The following is a 21,629-nucleotide window of genomic DNA, read 5'->3' on the forward strand; positions in this document are numbered from 1 at the left end:
CAATTGGCTCTTGAAATAATCACTATTTTGATTCTGGTGACAGAAGACCAACTCAAGTTGGTTCAAAAGTTATGTCATACAAGAAAGTGCAAAGAAAGAATATGGAGAGTTAAAGTACTCTGTGTTGTTGTTGTTTAAAGTGCGTAGCAATGAGGAATAGCTCCCCATCGAGGCTGGGATATTTCTGATGAGATGTATATAGAAAAGGACTTAAATCTCCAGTGACCTTCCTTGCAAAGAGACCAGGAAACATCTGTGCGTGATGTAATGGTTTGTGAACAGGGAATTTATTTCAAGGAGATTATTTTGCCTGACAGTGTCAGAGGAAACAATTTCCACTGTGTAAATTACTAAGACTGATTATTTTGGGAGATGTTATTTGTACATAATCTGCTAAATCAATCTGTCCAAATACGTACTGCAGCTTTCTGGCATCACTGGGGTTTAGTAATATGGCTTCAGACGTGATGGAATTTAATTTATTCCCAGGAAAGTTAGCTGAATACTTCGGAAACAACAAAGATAAAGTACAGTCCCGTGGCTTAATCGCACATTAGTTTGTTGATGTACACAGCAGTAAGATGCCCTGGGCCAAGGCTGCTGTTTGTACTTTAACGTTGTGAATACAGCGTTTAAGAGTACAATGGCCACTGTATTGTTAAATATTGACCTCAGCTGTTAGGAGATAAAATTTTCTGGCAGCTGTTGGCTCACTCTCTGTGTGTGTGTGTGTGTATTAGTTTATTAACCATATCAAGCGGCAGGGCAGAACTCCCTGCTTTTATCTGTATCACAGCCTTGGACTGCCGCCTCATTTTTGTTGCCTAGCGCTATCGCATCCTACTCTTACACTGTCAGGATGCTGATGCCTGTTTCCTAATATTATGCATTATCGTTTTTTTTTCCTTCTCAGACTGTGCTGAGGATGGTGTATGAGGAGAGCCGCAAAATATTGGCTTTGTCAGAAGGTCCCTTTGGTTTTAGGGAGCTGAAAAATGTTCATCAGGCCAGAGCGGCGGTGGAGGGGTGGCAGAAGGAGGGCTTAGCCTTACTGGATGCTATACAGTCGCTGAAAGATTACCTTAGCAAGGTGGCGGATAGAGGAGACAAGGTATGACAATAAAAATATCCTTTAAAGCAAGGTAACCAGGTTTTTATATACATAGAAATGTATATTGTTTGAACAGGCCTCTTCAAACACCTTTGGTCTGCTTAATTAAACAGATAGGTATACTCTTACACAGAAATGATGTGAAAGACAGCAGGTTAGAGGTTGAAAGAGATGCCATTTTAAAAAGAAAAAAAATTTAACAGGAACATTCGGGTGTTGCTGCTGACTGGAGAGGAGAACTTCTGCAAGCAGTACAGAGCGTGTTTGAGAAGGAGAGAAACATGTTGCAAATGGACTTGAAGTCTTGCTTCTCCAATCCTGGGTCTGGTGATGGAAGTTCCTTAGTGGAAAAACTGGAGTATATCATGAAACAACAAGTAAGAAAACTTCTTAAAGTGTTATGCTCATAGATCACTTCTTCTATTCCCCTGTATGGTTTTTTTTAAGGTTTTTACGGTTTTATTACTTCTGTTGTTAAATCTTATCTTGTGCATTAATCCGGATTGCGTGGGATCAGTAGGCTTTTGTAGCCTATGCTTTGGTACCATTTTTCTCAACCTTTGTGTATTGTATTACAAGGCCTTTTGATTATTTTAGATGGCATCCAGAAAAAATAGTGACCTGGAGATTGTGGTAGTGAAAAGGGTATATTTGATAAAAAGGGAAGGAGGGGAAGAATTCCATCTAGAGCTGCACAGATTTCTCTTGCAAAGGGTATATATTGAGCTAACTCTGAGTCAGGGATTTTTTTGCTGATAACGTTTAGTTTTTAGGTTCAGACCAGATGGTCTGTCGTAACTATGATGTATAAAGTAGTATTGATAACTATTACTCTGTTTGGAATCTGGTGAAGTGGGGTTTTTCTTTTCTGCTTAATGTTAACATGAAGCATGAACTTAGTTATGTGAAGTTGCCTCTGTCTCAAACATGTACTGCAAGGGTTTCTCTAGGGTTTATCTTTATAGAGAATATAGGAATACCCATGTAGATTTAATAGGACTTGGTTTGTTTTCAGGACGAACAGAGGCAGATGGTGGTAGAGCACCTGTTCTCCTCAGACCGGAATAGCTTGCTGGCTGAAATACAGGACCTCCGGGCTCAGCTGCGCCTGACACATCTTCACAACCAGGAGAAGCTGCAGCAGTTGCAGGAAACCCTCATCAGCGCAGAAGATCGCGGGAGCAAACAAGCATACCAGCTTCGGAGGAAAGGTACTAGTCGCCAAGTTCTCGTTATCTGGTCTTCTATGTCAGTTCTTTCCTCTTTAGCCTAGCAGATAAAAGGCAAAAAAAATACTGCTCTGCAAAGAAGCTGATGCTGTACAACTCTTCAGTTGTACTAACACACTCGGGTTTCTTACGATTTCAGCAGAGGAAGGGATTCTTCTTTCTCATATTAGTGTGTAAGAAAAATCTGAAAAGCCAAGAGAAGCTTTAAAATAACCCAGAGCACTAGAACTGTTAAACAGTGTATACATGTAGAAAACCCATCAAGGATAATAAAAACCCTTGTTGATTTTCAGGAAATTCTTTATACGTATGTTTGCTTCATGAGGTTTAGAATCCATTAGTAACAGGTTCCTTGGAGCACATCACAGTAGCTCTCATGGTCTCGCCCAGCTTTCGTGTTCTTCCCACTTTGCCTGGTCCACTAGCAGCAGAGCTGTAGCGTGGATGTGCATCTCTGCCGATTGATCTCATGTTTGACAAAAAATGAATGCTCCAGGCAAGAACGCTTTACTACAGCTGATTTAACCCCCCAGTTTGAACCAGTGTAACTGATAACATGGTCAAGTTCTCTGTAATAGAAAATAACTGTTGACGTTTTCTTATCTAGTTGAATTATTAGAATATAAGCTGCAGCAAGAAAAATGTATCTTAAGTGACCTGCAGAGCACCCTGTCTGAGGAGCAGAAGAGAGCCTCTGAAACGTGTCATCTCTTGAATCAAGAAAAAGCAGCCCTGAAATTAGAGCTTTATGAAAGTAAGCAAGAGCACGAAAGGCTGCAGAAATCCATAGAAGATCTTCAGAGGGAAATAAATCAGTTACGGTGAGAAGTAGATTTATTTGTTTATTTTATTTATCAACAGGTCTGAAAGAGCTTTATACTCATTGGATCCACAGATGGCTTAGCACTTAAAAACACAAGGAGGAAACTAACCCCTCTCTCCCTTTTCATGGATATGTTGATTTTTCTTTACTAAATGCTTATATTTATCCTTCAGTTAAAATTTGCATCTTTACCTTTTCTGTCACCCTGACTGAGAAGGTTGTGGAAACAAGTGCATGTTGTATGGGTGTATTGAAAGTAAGCAAACTAGATCCCTGTATCCCTGATGTACTCTGCTTCTGCAGCTTTTCTCTTAGTCTTTTGGTTGGTACCTCCGCTTGCCTGTCATCTTGTGTATGGGTTTTTCTTCCCCCCCTCCTTTACTCCTACTGTATGCCAATGTTTTTCGTTCCTCACACAGGGCAACAGTTTTGCTCTGCCAGGATAGATAACTTCTCCCTATCTCTTAATTGTTACTAGATAGAGCAATTCTAGCTTTGCTTGCAGGGAGGTAAATGTTTTCAGATCTAAGTAGCTGTGACTTGAAAACTGAACCTCTTTAGAAAGAGCAGAGGCCATCCAGAAAAAACCAGATCAATAGACCAACTCACAAAATGCAACCCAAACCATCTTGCTTGTGTGACTGTTGAAAGATCTTCTGTTTTCAACATAGAAGTGTCACTTTGAACTTTGCAGTTTTGAATTGGGAAAAAAAGAAAAGGATTTGGCAGCTGCACTTGAAGACTTGCAGACTGAGCATCTGAAGGAGACAGAGCTACGAGGCTTGTTTGAGGAGCAGCAGCTTCAGCACAAGAAAGCAGAGGATGAAAAGACAAAGGCCTTGGAGGTAATGTCCTACACCTCAGTGCTTCAGTTCACCTCCCTTGGTGCGTGAAGTTAACTAACAGGTTATTTTTGCAGTCTTTTTCATGTCCCATGTTTTGCTTAATAACAGTTTAAAAAACAAAAGCCCAAACTTCTACTGAATGTGCATAGTGTATTTATTTTGTTTTCACAGAATTAAAGCTTTCGGTTACCCTCCTTAATTGCACATGCAGAAATAGGCAGAAGTTGCATACTTCCTCTCCCTCCCTCCACACCCCCAGCCCCCACCCCGCCCTCCACATCTTAGTGTTTTCGGAGCCTTATGCTTTCACATTTTCACCAGTTCTGCAGTGTCCCTTGCTATGCAGGGAGAGCCAGGTTCTACAACTGTGTAACTGCACTTTTTATTCCAGAGCAAATGTGCCGTGAGGATGTGGTCTGTATGATCGACTGAGATTATAAAGAAAACCACCCAATGGTACATCTGCTTGGCAAAGAGTAACTGGAGCCTTTCCAATGTAACATATATTTTTGGAGGTTAACCAAAGTCTTTTTGTTCCCTAAATTGAAAATAAATGAACAGCTTTCTCTCTGGTACTGTGACAGTAATGACTCAGTTCTTGTAAAAGGCCTACAGTGACTGGAAAGGGAAGAGGATTTAACATAAACCTTTTTTTAAACTAAAAGTCTAAAACCAAAGTCTATCAGAGAACTCCAAAATAATCCTAGATAAATGCCCTAAGTGAGAAAACATAATTCTGACTCTGTTTTCTTTGTAGTCTGGCCTCTCACATCATCCTTCTGGTAGATGTTTAGGTTTGTGGGTGACTTCTGTTTGTCGGGATTTTTGCTCGCATGGTAGGACACAGTGCTAACGTCCTTTATCTTGTACAAAAGCTGCTCGTGCAGGGAAGGCCGGGACCGGCTTGGCCAAAGGCAAAGAGCAAAGTGCGTCACCCCAGGCGTAGTTGTGCGACAGACAAAACCGTTCGCAGTTCCCGTCGCTTGGGAAGTGATGCCAGTCTTGCATTCCCAGATCCTCCCTGGAAGCCGTGCTGCGGAGAGCCGGTGCCACTCGGCATCTGACCCGGCTTCCTGCCAGATGAGAAGTGGTGCTGGCGGGGGGCAGGACAGACCCTCCTGCCAAGGGGTAGCCAGGCCAGCTCTGCCTGTCTGCCAGTGCCCTGGGACTGTCCCTCCTGTCGCGCCCTTTCCCTCTGCAGAAAGGCCGGCTCCAAAGCAGACCCTGGGGTTGGATTGTTTTTATCAGTCTGTACCGCATAGTTTAAACAGATGGAGTGTGAAATGCAGAGGTTTTTACATCCACTCTTACTGCCTAGATTTTTGGTTCTCTTTTAAATCAACATGGGTTATTTCTGCTTCCAGTGTCACTTAAGGGGATTGAATGATATAAAGAATAGTGATTTCCTAATGAGGGTCTTACTAATTGAAATAAAAATAACGTACCGGGAGCTATTTTAACATTACAATCTTTGGTTTTCTTACCTGGTGTCATGTTGCTAATAAGCATGCTTCTGGCACTTGTAATTAGAAAATTGAACTTGTAATTTCAAATTAAATGTTTCAATACCTGAACTACTCTAGTTCAGTCTTGAATTTCTTCCTGGATGAAACAGGAGGATGGAAATTGCAGAATGACAGCCTGCCCCACAGACGAGCGTTTGTGCTGGGCTGTTAATGCGTGCTGCTTCCCCCTTCTGTGCAGGAGCTGCGGGCGGCCTTGGAGCTGCAGTCGGTGCAGAGCAGCCAGCTGGCCATCTCCTTGGAGCACGAGCAAATGGTGAATGATAATCTCCGCAAGGAACTTCAGATCGAGCACTCCCGCTGTGAAGCGCTGCTGTCCCAGGAACAGACCAAACTGTCGGAGCTACAGAGAAATCTGGACGCTGAGAAAAATCGGTCGTTGGAGCTCCTGAATTCCTTGAATCACGAACGCCTTTTGACAGAACAGTTGAGCGTGAGAGTGAAGGAAGGTGCTTCCTGTCAGCACAGGGAGTCGCTGCTGGAACAAGACTTTGTTCGAGAGCTCCAGGCCCAGCTGGAAGAAGAGAGGTCCCGAACGACGGAGCTAGCTGCTGTTATTGAGAAGATGCACCAGAAGGCCATTCATTCCAAAAGGCAGCTAGAGGCCGAAGTGCAGATGTGCTGCGAAGAGACCCAGAAGGAGAGGGAGGTCAGTGACAAACTGCGAGCTACACTGGAATCTCTTCAGCACCAAAAGCAAGAGGTAATCCGTTCCTTAGAGGCCCAGAAGGAAAGAGAGGCGAAGCTGAAAGCTGACTGGGAACAACTGCAGGCGCTCTTCAAGACGATGAAAGAGCAAGATAAAAACAAGAAAGAGGAGAGAGAGCAAAGACAGCAGCCACAAACAGAGCTAGAGAAACAGAAGGACTGGCAGAGAGACCAAGAGAGACTGGTGAGAATTCCTCTGCAAGCCTTGCCTTGTGTTGAAATAGCCACAAACTGGGACTGAACCCTGTGGAAGGTGTTCTTAAATTGAAATTAATTCCTTCCCTTAAAGAAAGCATTCTGAAAAATGCATGAGATGAGCTGTTTCCCTGCATCTCTCAAACGCAGGCGGTTTCAGGGGTTTGTGTCTGCGTTTATTGTTGCCAAAAGTTGATCTGTACATCTTTGCCTATGTTGGGAATTGCTGGTTGTTAACAGGTGGAGAAGAATATGGCTTAAACACAGAATGGAACCAAGCTAGGTTTCATGTCGTTGCCCTTACTTTGAGCTAGGCTCCTAATAACGGTTTGCGACAGTATGGATTTCACCCTTCTTATTTCTTAGCTCCTTCACTTCCATAAGAGGAGGGGGAGGCTTTGTGGGCTCTCTGGAGCCTTGTCAGTCACCATGTCCGGCAATGGATAGAGAAAATGCCCACTCCAGAGCCATTAAGTGGCTTACTGGTGGCCCTGGAAGCAGTAGCGTAAGCCTTCCCCTCTAAGTGGTCTGTGACTTGAACACTGAGATGGGTATGCCAGTTAGGTGTGGTTCTTTTATTGGCAGTCTCTGTGTGTTTATAAAAAACCCAAACCAAAAAACACTTCTATGTATATAGACATGTGTATGTGTAAGATGCGATTAACTACTACTTACTCTGTTTAAACAGCAAAACTTGGAACAGCAACACCAGAAGGATGAACAAAGAATTAAAGAGCTGCAGGAAGTAGTGGCAGTATTAGAAGAAAGAGAAAGAAATGTCCCATCTCCGAGCCATCAGCAAGGACTGTTGTGCACCTTAAACAAAGATCAAAATGCCAGACAGGCCACGACAAAAGAAACTGAAAGATCACATTTGCAACAGCAGCAGCAACAGCTAGAGAAGATAAGACAGCAGTTGTTTTTTGTAACTGTGCACCTGAACGAGTTCATATATAAAACTGTAGATAAGTGAGTAGTTGTTCATAAAATCGTAGTTTTCTTTCCATCCTGCTTCTGAACTCACGTGGGTCATGGCTGAGAGCCCTGTGCTGAAGGGGGTGAGGGTATCTCTGCTTACAGGACTCAGCTGTGGGTGAAACCGTGGTTTCGTGGTGGCAGCAGACTCTGGTGGTTGTCATCACGCTGCGGCCATTCCTGAGAGAAGCTTGCGTGCCTGTGTTAGAACCTGATCCGTGAAGTGGTCCTGCTTAAAAAGCACAGCTCCCCAAAAACCCTACTGGGAAGAGTCGTTTGGTAGTTTGGCAGCTGCAGCAGTCTGATTAGAGAGCAATCATAAAACCGGGTTAATTGGCACACCTGCGGGTTTAGAATGGGAAACTCCATCAGGCACAGCAGGGAAAAGGTGGAGGTCAGGAATGAGTGGCCAAGGAGCGGTAACGTCTTAGTTCTCTGGCAGCAGAGGAAAATACTAGTGATGTCTTGCTGCAGCCTGAATTTGCGGGATAGAATTTCAGACTGGTATAAAATACCAACTTCTGGGTAAAACTTGCATGGCACTATCTAGGAATTCTACTCTTCAATTAAAATTAACAAAACTTGCTAATTTCTGTATGTATTCATGGTATTTTGTGTGATGAATAGTGCATAAGTACAGCCTCAAAACTTAAAGGTCATCCAGTAGAGAGAAGGAATCAAATGTACATTAACAATACCATGAATCAATCTGACACTGAAAAATATTTCTGTTTAACAGAACTGTTAACGATTGGTCTGCATCAAATGATGAAGCTGTTGCCTCTTTACTACAGACATTAAAGGAACTAAAATCGGATTTATTGTCTCCTCCTGCATCTCGGGTAAGGAAAACAGCATATATTTGTTGATTATCAGTAAGTTGTTCTGTATTCTTTGGGTTGCAGTACATGTGTGAGTTGATTGATTTGTTTATTTCCCCCCATCTCCTTCCTTTTTTGGTAAAACATTTTGAGGAAAATTGTGGTTTGTCTCGGGGATGGAAAAAAGATGTTCTCTTGTACTCACTGTCATTATATCGACATATTTTAGGATCAGACTCTTGCTTTTTTGTTCTATTGCAGAGTCTGCTTCTGACAGCACTTTTTTTCCTAGATATGTAATACTCCAAGGATATCAAACCCTGGGATGTGTGGCTGCTGCTTCTGAATACATCCAGACACATTTGTTTGTCAGCAAATTGTCAAGTAATTCTCAAAAAGCGCAGTAGTGATTTGTCATCTCGGGAGGGGCGTTTTGACTGATGTTTGCCATATTGCAAATATCTTATCCAAGCCTAGGGATTATCAAAGACTGAGCTCGGGTCTATTGTTACAAAACAAATCACAAAAACATAGCTTTTTAGATTCCATCTCATTCACTGGATAACTTTGCCCTATCATTTATGTCCTTCTTTCGTAATAGACATCTTCAACCACATTTCAGCCAAAATTTTGGGATTTAGGCTAATGAATGGTTTTGGCTCTGGTTTGATTCAGCCTCTCTCTCTCTTCCCTCACCTGCTTGATAGCAGATCCCCAGAAAACACACCTGGGAGAGAGTTCTGACTGTCTGATACACAAAGAGGCTTTTGTAACTGCTCTTGTCTTTCTGTCGCCTGTGCAACCACTTAGGTGGTTGCCAAGTGGATGATCTCCAGCCTTCAGCAAGGGGAGGTAACCTCTTCCCGAGCAGGTGTTCGTGGAGTTATTTTGGTTAAGCCTTCCTCTCACAAAGCTTTAGAGCCCTCTGCTGTGGACAGAAAGCTCGGAGAGCCTGTGGGGGGAACCAGACAACCTTACGGCTCTGTGTAAATCTGACGTAACAGGACTCCCTCCAGAGCTGAGCTGTTCTTCTGGCCTAGCTCCCTCCAAGTTGTTATTCTACCGGAAAATTAAAAATTAATTTGGGTGGTTTGTTTTTCCTCTGATACTGTTAAGTCTTCTGCCTTGGAAGCTCTGTTGCAAATGCTTCTCACAGCTTCTAGGTTCGCCAGGCTCTCGTCACCATCGATTAGCAGGCGTCTTAACATGAAGCCAGTGAATACCATGCAGAATAGCAGTCCCTCCTCTTGCTGGACCAGACTTTGCAATTGCCTCCTCCAGGGACTATGACTGCGCTAAAATAAAGGGACTCAAGTTTTCTGACTTCAGTTTTGTTTAACAAAAGAAGAGTTTAGTGGAGCACTCTAAAGACAAGTGCCTTTCTGTAGCTGAGAGAGCAAAAACTCTAACTTTGTATCCTCTTTTCTGTGCGCACAAATGTCCCCCTCTGCCCGCTTTTCAGGCTCTGATTTTTTTACACCCCCCCCCCCATCACCTTTTGTTTCAGGCTCCTCCCTATATTTCTCCTCCCTTTAAGGGACTGAGCCAAATGCTCTGGAGACCAAAGGGATGTGCTGCTGTTACCTCTCTCAGCTGCAATAAATTGGGGACTGTTAGACAGGGAAAGTGTCAAAATGCCCACATGGAAAGTCTGTACTAAAATGAATATGGAGTCAACTGGTGAATCAAATGCCAACTGATGCAGTAGTAATCAAGTGGGTAGATGGATCATGTAGAACTCCTCAGATACTACAAGTATCTGTTACTGCCTTCAAACTGAGCTTTTGTAGGTCTGTAAAATGTCTGGGATGGTGGGACCGTAGTCCTTATGGCAATGCTTGCTGAGGAGGCCAATAGAAGGAAGCTTTCCTCCACTTTAGTACAATACAGATGGGTTTTGTTTGCCATGTTTGAAGGGTTTTTAATAATATTTCTGAAGTGTGTTTTGTATCTGAAGTCCTTGTCTCTGCCTTTGCTCTCACAATGCTCTCCTGTCCCATCCCCGTGTGTGATGTGGCATAACCGCCATGCCAGTGAAAGCTGTAGGCAGGGAAACGCGTGCTTCAGTTTGTCTAACTTCAGTCTAAAAACTTCAAATTGTATAGAACATCTGCAAATGAGAGAACCAGTACAGGACAAGAGTTTAACTTGGACAGAAATCAATACCTAATTTCAAAACAATACTGAAGGTAGTGTTAGATTCTTGAAGCATTTTTTTAACTTGTTTTAAATATGCCGAAAACTGGAGAGCCTTTGCGTTCTGGAAGTTTAAAGAAGTCGTAAAGTCAAAAGGGAGGGGGGTGGATTATATGCCGTGAAGGTACAGATAGCATTGGAAACCCCATTTGTTGCTCTATATATTGCAGGCAGTAGAAAGACTTAGGTGGCTGTGGTTTATTAAACTTTATAAGATTTTTTGCTTGATAAGTTGTACTCTTCACAGAAGACAAATGTAAATGGCACGTGTTAGTGTAATAAGGTATTCAGAAGAAATTAGTACTGAAAAAGTTCCAAGTCCTAATAAGGTTGTACTAAAGTTGGTAGGAGAAATTGGAGTCCGTTGTGTGTGCTGGCTCCTCTAACGTGCAGATGTTATTTCAAGGGATAAAACATTAACTGCCTCAAAAAATGTCTTTTTTTTCTCTGGTCGTCTGCATCACGCACCTGTGCAACTGTTGGCCGTTAAATTGATAGTTGATGCGAAGAGGGTTATGAAGGCAGAACTTCCAATGTCCAATTCTTTGTGGAGCTGTGGGTCTTGTTCCTACAAGAGATGACTTCCCACCAAACCCTTTCTCCGAACTGAATGTGATTTTTCAGAATTTACTTCTGTACATGCTTCACGTGTTTTTGTGCACGCATGTACACAGACATCTTTCCTCACAGTTTCTGTGCTGCCTGTGGATGTGGAAGAAAGCCCGATGATTTTTTTTTTCCATTTCCAGGTGTTTGGGGGACTCTCTGTTACTAAAAGGAATAGGATTCCTGTAAAGCTGATCAGACAGATCTGTAGTGAACAGGTAGCTTGATGAACAACTAATTTGATACTTCTTAAGAAGGCCTGCTTCTGTGTTTCAGGTTTCCCATCCTCCCATTTAACCCCTGAATGCCACTGTTAATTTTCAGACTCGTTATTTTTATGTTTTAGTTTGTCCCTAAAGTTAGGTGATTAGTCAGGTTGAGGTGTTTGGCCGTGGCATTAATGTGCAAAAACCATCATGGCTCACTTCCTTGGGGTTTCTTTTTTAGGTCAGATTTACGGATGCCCCTGACTCTGTTCAAGAACTGGAAAGAGACGCTTGGCAGCGAGAGAGAAAGGTTTTGCAGAATGCACTGAAACAGGCTGAATCCGAACTGGCTAAAGCGACTGTTGCAATTGAAAACAAACCAGTGGTGGAAGCTTCCAGTCCTAAGGTAAAACAGTGGTGATGGCCGGAAAACGGGCTGCCTGGAGCTTGGTGAGCGAGCGATGCCATAGCCATTAGCATGTCACTCAAACCTTCGGCACTTGGTTTGCTTTCGCCATCTTGCCTGTTGTACAGATTTGCTGCGTGAGAACTGTTACCAGCTCAAGATCGAACTATTGGTAGTGTTGTTCTTGGGCATTGCCCCAGGGATTAATGTCACATGTAGGACAGGTGATTTAGTAATTCTACTTTTTTTTTAAATAAATATGATAAAACCTGCTGTGGTAGAGGAGCCAGGAAGTGTACAGTTCAGATTGCTGGGGATATAAGTGGCATTTAACTTTCTCTTATTGCTGTAGTACTTTTCCAATTGCTATTTTAAAAGGTGATTTCATAGATTAACAGTTTTATAAACTGCATATTAAATTAGGAACACTTTCCCCATGTGTCCCTCATGAGAAAAGTTCCCTTGTAACTTTCTTGGTGCTAGACAGGAACTGACACCAAAAGTCACCCAGCTCTTTGGCATCTCTTTCTACTCTTAAACGAGAAGGAGATTCCGATTTCTTCTTTAAGCATGAAAATATCAAACATCCTTTATTTTTAATTTTGCCCCCCTAATCTTAAATACTTTTTAGTCCTCCGACACATTTGATTGTAAACAAGGCAGATGGCCACTGACCCCAGCATGCTTTCTGGTTAATATTTATTTGAAGAGGATGTCATTTTCCTTGTTAAAGAGTAACAAAGTTTCAGAGTATGACAGTTTTGCTTTGAAACATTCAGTAGATTTAACTAGCAGTCTGAGGCTCCAAACTTGGATGCTTTTTAGCTAGGTACAGAATTGTTCCAGCTGCCCTTGTGTCTGCAGTCCGGACGTTCGACATGAAGCCAGCTGGTTTGTGGCTGGCTTTTTGCACGCCAACCGATAACCGTGCCAGAATTTTCTAGCCTAGCCAAGGCTTCACAGACACACAGAACTTCAGCAGACTTGGTACAAGCCTCCATGTGTGGTGTCCAAACTGCCAGAGCGTAACACTGCTGCTTTGCACCAAAACTGGCCAAGTTAGAGTCTGTTGTACAAATACTTGCTCAAAATTTCATTTTAGAGGTAAACGTACACTGCTTCCATACATCTTACTTATTAAGCAGCTTTCTACAATTTTGTGAAGCAAAATAGGTTTTACATACCCACACACAACCAAACTGTGGGAGATACTGCTGGAAAAAGCGACCAACTTTTCTTAGTGGTCTATAGCTAAATCTTAACAGATTGAATTTTTTTCCTTTTTTTCTTCATCCAGTTGCAGAGATTATATAGGAAGTACCTTAGAGCAGAGAGCTTTCGAAAGGCTCTGGTTTATCAGAAGAAATACCTCTTGCTGCTCCTTGGTGGGTTTCAGGACTGTGAGCAAGCGACCCTCTCTCTGATAGCGCGTATGGGAATCTACCCCTCGCCTGCAGATCTGCAGCTTGCTGGATCACGCTCCCGTGCTTTCACCAAGTTCAGATGTGCAGTCAGGGCCATCATCGCAGTATCAAGGTAAAGCCTAAACACTCGCTGTCCCTCACATGTGGCGTTTTCTTGGAAATTTTAAGAATGGATAGTTCCTGTGGTTTATCCTACATTAGCATTAAGCAAAAGCTATCTCCAAAACTAGTTGCAACGTGACTTGCTAGCTGTACTTGTGGCCAAACTGCTGTTTCAGAGTCAGCGCTGAGCTGGATGCGTACTAAGCTGAAGATCTGTGAAAAGCTGCTTCTGTCGTGAGAGACACCCAGCTGCAGTGCATGTGAGAATCCGTGCAAACCGTTGCAAACTGGTGTCCTTGCAGGTCTGGCCTGTGCCTGTTTGGACTCGCTGAGTAGTCTGTCTTGTATCAGAATGTGATCCTCCCATCACTGATGGTTTTCCTCTTAAACCCAGTAGTCTGTGTTTCACTGAGTGTGATTCCGTCATGCTCCGTCACTTACTATCAAGTGGATTTTGCTAGCTGTACTGGGGACAGTGTTCCATCTCAGTGGTTTTTCAGTCCATTTAATGAAAAAAATGGTTTTAAGTGTAATAGGTGGTTACTTCTGAGCAATTTCCTTCTCTAGTAAAAATGATTGCTAGAAAATTTAAGGCTTTGAGGAGATGGCACAGAATGTCTTTAGGCTGTGGCCTTTGATGTGGATGCTATAATGATAGCAATATTGAAGGATGGAGGAACAGTGACCTCCAAGCTCCTCCTCTGAGGCAGGAGGAGCTGCCACAGAACTCTCCACAGATTGGGGCTGGAGGAGCAGCGCCAAAACGAGCAAACCTTGCCAACAGTTAGAAGACCGTTGCAGAGCAGAATGGGTTAAGCCTTCATTCAGGAGGCTGAAGCTGAAGAATTCTTCTGCCATTCCTGCAAGGATTGTTGCTTATGTTGTTAAATAAGTTTTATGCCAACAAAGAGTTTAATATTACTTCAGTATATTTTTGCTTATTTTAATGACTGTACAAATTTATTTTGTTGCTAAGGTTGAAGTTTTTGGTGAAAAAGTGGAACAAAGTTAGCAGGAAGAGCACACAGGGTGAAACCATTTCTCACAGTATAGGAGGTAATACAGGTAAGCATTTGGACAGGTGCATTGTTTTAATCCTAATTTCTCTTTACTGATATTTCATTTAAAAATGAAAAAATACCCACAGAAGTGGCAAAATCTGTTTATCTGTTAACACAAATGTGTTTAGCCATTTCCTGAATGCGATGATTATGAGTTTAAAAGGACATTGCAGGAAATCACAATTGAAAACTTTCAGAATTTATAATTTGCAACAATGGCAAGCTCCTCCTCTTCTCCCTTTATTGCAACCGCTCAAGATGTGAAACTGAGTCCTGTGTTCATAAAACTCATCAGGGAATCATGTTTTGTACAGTTTGAAACTACCTGTAATGGAAATTAATGCCACTAAGTTGTCAATGCAGTCAAGTTATCAATAAGGCAAGGACAAACACTGCTTTAATAGTATTAAATGGGTACATGCGGTATCAAAAGAAGTCTTGGAAGTGGTGTGCTTGCTGGTGTTACCAGAGGTCAAAAAGGGTTGTAAGTGGCTCCAGAGGTTCAGAAGAGGCTTAACCTGATGGCAGATACCCCATAACTATTTTCTCTGGGGTTTGTTAGGTGCTGTCAGAGATGACGAAGTGGGGTGGATGGGTAGATGGTCTCATGCAGTTTGAGGACTGTGTTCGCTTGGGTTACTTAGGGAGGTGCGTGCAAGAATTTGAACAAAGATCTGAATGCAGTACCCAGTATGGTGGAACTGTCCCATCTGATGTAATGCTCTGTTACTTAAGGCTTTTCAACACTAAACAAAATTCAGATGAAATAGTGCATTTTTCATTACCTGCCATGACATAATTTTCACTGTTCTAAGTTTCTGGATATACCTGTTTAAAAACAAACAAACCAACCCCCCCTGTCCCGTCCCCCCCCCCCCCAAAAAAAAAACAAACCAAAAAAACAACCCACAACCAAAACACCAACTTGCTACATAAAACCACGGTGGTGTGGTTCCTATGAAACTTGAATCCTGAAATGCATGCTGAACTTTCTACCCCACTACAAAATAGCATCTTGGCAGCCTCGTTGAAAAATGTTTGATTTCTTTTTGTGTTTTGAAGGACTTACCAGAAGGGGTTTTTCTTTTTTAATGGAAACAAAACAACACACCACTCCAAACCTTCATCAGAGCAAAAAAAAAAAAAAATTGCTTCCTTTCTGTGCTGTCTCTAAAGTCAGAGAGTGTAAGTCAATAGTAACATACAGTTAGAGCAAACAACAAGAATGAAAATTTCTTGAAAAATTACTATGCTCATATCAGCCATGGGAACATCCCTTGTGAGGATACAGCAACAGCTGATAGAAAAAGCAAGTCTGGAGAAAGAAAACCGTGCAAGTTCTCCATTTGCAGGAGGACATTAAAATGTCAAACTGCCATTAAATCTGGTTAAAACAAACAAAGAAAACCAAACCAGAAAAGCAGATAGCTGAAGAAAGTGTATTTTAGCTGCATTTAAAACCAAACACAGTTGTACTCTGCTGTAATTCTTGTGGGTTTTATTGGTTATGTTTATGATAGCCTGTTTTGAATGGTTTCTGGTGCGTATTTTTTTAACTGTTTCCTATTTAACACAGCCTCTGGTACTAGAACAGAAGTTCTGAAAGAGCAGTGGCCGGCAGCCGTTCATCTCTGCTCTCCCCCGACCCGGGACACTGGGTTCTGCTGCAGAACGAGCTCGGCAAGATTTGTGAGCCGCTCCCCCAGGTCCTCGTACTGCGTGTGGGACAGGTCAGTCTGCAGCCTCTGCCTACATTCATCACCCCGATGGACAGTCTTTTATAAAAATGTAACTGCTTATTGGAGGAGGTACTTGAACAAGAAGAGGAATTTGTTTCCCGGGGTCTGATAAATGTTCTCTTTCTTTCAAGATGCTACAAGAGAAGAAAACCTCTCATTTGCTTTAATCATGTCTGATGTTCTTGGGCTGAGAACTTTCCTAGTGGTGTTCCCCAGTTTCGTTCGGACAGGCTACAGGATTTACAGGGGCTGTGTGCGTTAGCCTTCTCTGAGGGGTAATTCTTGTTGCATCCTGTCCTTAATTTCTGAGCATCCTGTGGAAGCAGCTCCCCTGCCATACGACAGCGCTGCGTTAGTAATAGCTGCCTTCAGACTCTGTGTGCGCAGACAGAACAGGCGGTGGAGAACTTGCGGGGTGGGTGCTGTTGCGGTTTTCCATGACTTGTGGCCAGTTCTGCACAGAAATACAGCCCCAACTGCTTGTTGCTGGGTTGGATGTCACAGGTGACATCCCGCACGGTCCTGCGAAGACAGCGCCTGAGCTGCAAGCTCTGTGCTTGGGTTGGAGGAAGGTGGCCTTCAGCCATTACTGACCCTCCCACTCCCAGGTTCTCCTGGGACTCAGAGCAACCTTGGGCATCGCATAGCCCGCTACTGGGTGTAGCATCTCCTCTCCCAAGCTGCTCATCCTATCACAGAATCATAGAACGGTTCGGGTTGGGTGCGACATTTAGAGGTTGTCTAGTCCAACCCCCCTGCAATGAGCAGGGACATCTTCAGCCAGATCAGGCTGCTCGGAGCCCGTCCAACCTGGCCTTGAACGTTTCTAGGGATGGTTCTATGTGGTTTCCTCCTTAAAGTAAGGATTTGCAGCAGTGGATGTGGAAGGCAGCTGTTCTCAGTCCCATCAGCTCGGGACGTGTCATTTGTTTCTTATCCTCCTTGCTAAACTAGAAACTTCAATTAGCAGGCAAGAATTTTCTCCATAAAGGAAAAAAAAGGGGACCAAGGAGGTAGCTGTGGTGATCTAGAGGTACGCGACGAGAGCAGATGCTCCAAATTATTTTACGTTTTTTAACATTGCTGACCGATCTGGGGGACAGGACAGTGCTGGTCACGAAGGACGGGTGGTGTTTTGTTTTGCATAGAACTTAGCAAAACATTTTTGGGAGTTAGAGACCTGCAAGCATTTCCCGAAATGCTTAATTCTACCCCACCCCGTTCCCCGTTCCTCACGGCACGTATCTGGGTCTGGCAGCCAGAAACAGTCGCTGGCAGCTTACCTGTCAAGAAGTGCCATCTGTACTGTAGGGAACAAGGGTAGCGATAATGGTAGGCCCTGACAGATTGCTCTGTGTGAGTGGGTTGGTGGTCGCTCAAGTCTCACGTGGAGAAGTTAAACGATGCCTCTTGCTGCTTTTGTTTCCTGGCGAAGTTGCACAGAAGGAGGGGATGGATAGGAACTACCTTCTGCTGATCAAAAGGGGGAAGGGATAAATCCAAACTCCAGATATGTTTGCACAGTGTGCCCTCCAATGTACGTTTCTGCTAATATTTGAAATTTGTTGGAAATGCAGCATACCATCTCAAGGGTCCCCTTGTTTAACAGTGTCCTTCAAGATGGCGTTTTGCCCGCTGAACGGGAGACTACACGCCTGGACGCAGCATGCTGCTCTTCCGTCCTTCTCCCCAGCAGTGGGTCTGTTCTCACATGGCCACTGGGACTGGCCTCTGGCTGCAGCTTTCTTACATGAGGGACTTTGTCTGGCGTATCAGTAGAGAGACATTCATAGATACTACAGCTTCTGTCAAAACATCCTTTCTTTTGACTCTCCTGTATACAAAGCTGCCCAGTCTATATTGTTTTATATGTAATTTTTTGGTGGTGGTGGTGTTTACTGTTGTTCTAATTTGCTTCACACCAAATTACTGCCCATATGTATATACTTATTTGAGAGTATAGCATGGGAAGAAGAAAATAATTTGTTTTCCTTTTAAGATCGCATCCATCCACAAGTCCAGCTTCAGAGAAGTCCCTTGCGCCTAGCCAGGATCCCGAACGCTCCCTGACGGAATACATCCATCGCCTAGAGGTCATCCAGCAAAGACTAGGGGGTGCGCAGCCAGGTAAGAACCCTTTGCAGCTGCCAGCAGCCTGGGCTGCCTTTGGCAAAGTTCTTTCTACTCATTGCCTATGACCCTTAAAACGTATAAAGATCGTCGTTATTGGGCAGGAAGGAGAAAAAGATTGAGTGAGTCTCTGAAATGAAACCTTTTTGTGAATCCTACCTGAAGCTAGTTCAAGTATGGCATTTCACAGAATCACAGAATGTTCGGGGCTGGAAGGGACCTCTGTGGGTCACCCAGTCCAACCCCCCTGCCACAGCAGGGTCACCTACAGCAGGCTGCACAGGACCTAGTCCAGGTGGGTCTTGAATATCTCCAGAGAAGGAGACTCCACAACCTCCCTGGGCAGTCTGTTCCAGTGCTCTGTCACCCTCAGAGGGAAGAAGTTCTTCCTTGTGTTCAGCTGCAACTTCCTGGGCTTCAGTTTGTGCCCATTGCCCCTTGTCCTGTTGCTGGGCACCACTGAAAAGAGCTTGGCCCCATCCTCCTGACACCCACCCTTGAGATATTTGTAAGTATATATTAGGTCCCCTCGCAGCCTTCTCTTCTCCAGGCTGAACAAGCCCAGCTCCCTCAGCCTCTCCTCTTAGCAGAGATGTTCCAGTCCCCTCACCATCCTCATAGCCCTCCGCTGGACTCTCTCCAGTAGCTCCTCATCTTTCTTGAACTGGGGAGCTCAGAACTGGACACAGTACTCCAGATGGGGCCTCACTAGGGCAGAGCAGAGGGGAAGGAGAACCTCCCTCGACCTGCTGGCCACACTCTTCTTGATGCACCCCAGGATGCCATTTGCCTTCTTGGCAGCCAGGGCACACTGCTGGCTCATGGTCAACCTGTCATCCACCAGGACACCCAGGTCCCTCTCCACAGAGCTTATTATTATTTCTCAAAATAAGTTCAAAGGGAAACTCTTCAGAGATAAGGCTGAATAACTTCATGTGATTTCCATCCCCCCTCTTGTTATCGGGTCTAAATAAGCAAGCATTGCTGTTTATATGAAGTTGTGTATAGAGTTAATATGCTTTAAAGTCAAAGGGAACCATTGTAATAGCTGAACAGGGCTTTCTCTGCAGCACAAATTGTAATACTTCCCTCGTTTATTGCCTCCTTATATTCCATAGCAGATTTTTTAAAAAATTTGGAGGCTGGTAAAAACAGCCATCTAGTTCTAAGATCAATTGAAAAGCACACATGAGATTGTAGTGGCACTTATCTTTGCTATTTAAAAAACTTCTACCTAATTTCTAGACTAAATTTACTTAGTTTGATCTTCTAATTACTCGCTCTTCTTGCATCTGCGTTACATCACAGAAATTCCTTGTCCCAAGGAAGAAGTTACAAACTGTCATCACATCATCCTCAAATCATTTCCTGTCAAGATATGATTAGATGTGTCTTCCAATGTTTTGTTATTTTTGAGACTTGTGTCTAAACCTTCTCCAGCGTATCAGTATCTCTGGATTGTCAACAACAGAGCTGGACCTCCGGCTGCAGTGTCATTTTTGCTAGACAAACACAAAGATAACTTGTTCCTTGTTTATCCATGTAACCATTGTGTTGCAGGGGCAGCCTCCTGCCGCCTGCCTTCCCCACCGCACGGCAGCGATGTAAATTTAACAGCAACGCTGTGTTTACAATATCCACGCACACAGAGCGTGCTCATGCAGCCCGTGCCATGGCCACGTGCTCCTGCACACCGGTCCTGGCAGGTGACTGGGCGAGGATGCCGGCGTTAGCTCAAGTTGCTGATAGGGATGGGTTCATGATGGTCATGGTCCATGTTGGGGTACAATGCAGAGCTTCATCCCAGGGAGAAGCACAAAGCTGCAGTGCTGCCTCCTGTGGGGAGGCTCCCGAGGAGCCTGCTGAGAGCTGTTCCTCCAAGGCATTTGGAGCATCCTCCCCACAGCTTGCTTCTCCTGTCCAGGTTTATGGGGCTTGTTTCCTGGTCTGAGCTAATACGGGCCACCGGGCCAGATAATGCCATGGGTGTTTTCATCCAACCTTTACCCCTTTCATCTGCTATTCCTGGTTCCTCCCCCATGTTACTTCTGGCTGCTCATCCCCACAATCAGTTTACTTCATTGTGCTACTTTTGGGTCACTCTGGTCCTTGATCTCTAGGCAAGCACTGATTACTTCCTTCCACCAACCGCCACCCTTGGCTCCCCTTAACTTCAGCCAAAATCTGGAGAGATGACCAGGTAGATATTTGGCTGTGGCACTGTGGGGGGGCCGTGTGGATTCCTTAACTGTTGTCAACTGCTGTTTCCCAGGCAGACTTGCCTCCTGCAATTGTCCTTCAGCCTTTGCCCAGAGATATGTGCCTTGATATCAGTTGTCCCAAGATAAGAAAAATACTTGACCATATCGGGAAAATCCCTGCCCGCCACCAGTGCTGTTACTGCTGGTCCCTCCTCTGGTCTTTATCATCAGCAGATCATCTCTGTGGTGGTTTTTATGGGAGAAGGGGTGGGGACTCAATCACTGGTCGCAGCATTCAGTAGCGGCTCGTGGCCCTGCAGTCATTGCAGGTGCTCATTTGAGTGACATCTGCTGCGCTGGCTCCTCGGCAGTACCAGGTTTGAACATCTAGTCTGCGTTCGAGAGGTGCTGTACTGTCCTTGTTCAGTTTCCCCACAATTTATAAAAGACATTATTTGTGACTACTGACTTAACTGCTTTTGGAAAGGTAATGATTCTAAGTTAACCTCCGAGGCAAATTTTTTATGGTTACTTGTTGAATTCCTAACAAAATTTAGTGTTAACTTTGAAAAATTAAACTCTAAAATTACGTGTTTCTCTGGAAAGAGAGGAATCTCAGCTTTGTCAGCATTCACAGGAGTCTGGTGTAGCTGGACAACAGATCTGGGGAAAGTCTAAAACATTGTTTGTTTTTCTGGTGCTTTGAGTTGATCTAATGGGGAAAAAAAAACCAACAAACAAGATAAAGTTTAAGAAAACAAACAAACAAAAAAGGCTGGCTTTGCTTACAAATCCTAGTCTTGCTCCTGTCACTGAGGTCAACAGCTATAGTGACACTTCCATATGGGAACTTTGACATTGTTCTCAGCAGGATTTTACCAAGAAACCTTAATACCATGACTTTGTTGGGTTTGGGGGGTTTCTTCCCCCAGATACTGCAATTGTTTATGGCAGATAGATAAACAAATTTTAGAATTGAAACCCGACGGCATTTCATAGAAATAAGGTATTTTGCTTTATGCTAAGTGTGGAGTAAGTATTCCACAACTGGGACACCATTAATAGCAATTTTGTGAAAAGCGTGTATCATTTTATTTTTTTTAATTTTCATGTTACCAGAACGATGATGTCAGGAATTACAGAATGATGTTGCAGCCTTTAGAACGGTGCAGTGAGCAAAATGATTTCCCGGTTTCTAATGAACTTCAAAACATCTACTGGGTGACAAGACCTCGTCCGGCAGCAGAATGCGTGTTGAATAATCTCAAGGGCAGCAGAGCTGGTGTGAGCAACCCTGCTGCTGTGTGTAGCGCAGGCCTGCGACTGAG

At 43.8% G+C, this 21,629-nt stretch overlaps 1 protein-coding gene across 10 annotated transcripts in view; it reads left to right on the top strand.

Annotated features, from left to right (window-relative positions):
- The window catches only part of PCNT (pericentrin), a 94,906-nt gene that overhangs the window by 72,663 nt on the left and 614 nt on the right, over positions 1–21,629 (top strand). For all 10 annotated transcript variants that reach the window (XM_075429698.1, XM_075429700.1, XM_075429703.1 and 7 more), the window contains 13 exons: positions 914–1,111; positions 1,315–1,488; positions 2,127–2,322; positions 2,948–3,161; positions 3,858–4,008; positions 5,713–6,423; positions 7,123–7,403; positions 8,149–8,251; positions 11,480–11,644; positions 12,942–13,180; positions 14,147–14,235; positions 15,808–15,961; positions 17,970–18,097. In XM_075429698.1, the coding sequence (XP_075285813.1) occupies positions 914–1,111; positions 1,315–1,488; positions 2,127–2,322; positions 2,948–3,161; positions 3,858–4,008; positions 5,713–6,423; positions 7,123–7,403; positions 8,149–8,251; positions 11,480–11,644; positions 12,942–13,180; positions 14,147–14,235; positions 15,808–15,961; positions 17,970–18,097 (2,803 nt within the window). The remainder of the gene's footprint in view (positions 1–913; positions 1,112–1,314; positions 1,489–2,126; positions 2,323–2,947; positions 3,162–3,857; positions 4,009–5,712; positions 6,424–7,122; positions 7,404–8,148; positions 8,252–11,479; positions 11,645–12,941; positions 13,181–14,146; positions 14,236–15,807; positions 15,962–17,969; positions 18,098–21,629) is intronic.

The sequence above is a fragment of the Opisthocomus hoazin genome, chromosome 9 (assembly GCF_030867145.1).
Source record: "Opisthocomus hoazin isolate bOpiHoa1 chromosome 9, bOpiHoa1.hap1, whole genome shotgun sequence".
NCBI classification, from domain to species: Eukaryota; Metazoa; Chordata; class Aves; order Opisthocomiformes; family Opisthocomidae; genus Opisthocomus; species Opisthocomus hoazin.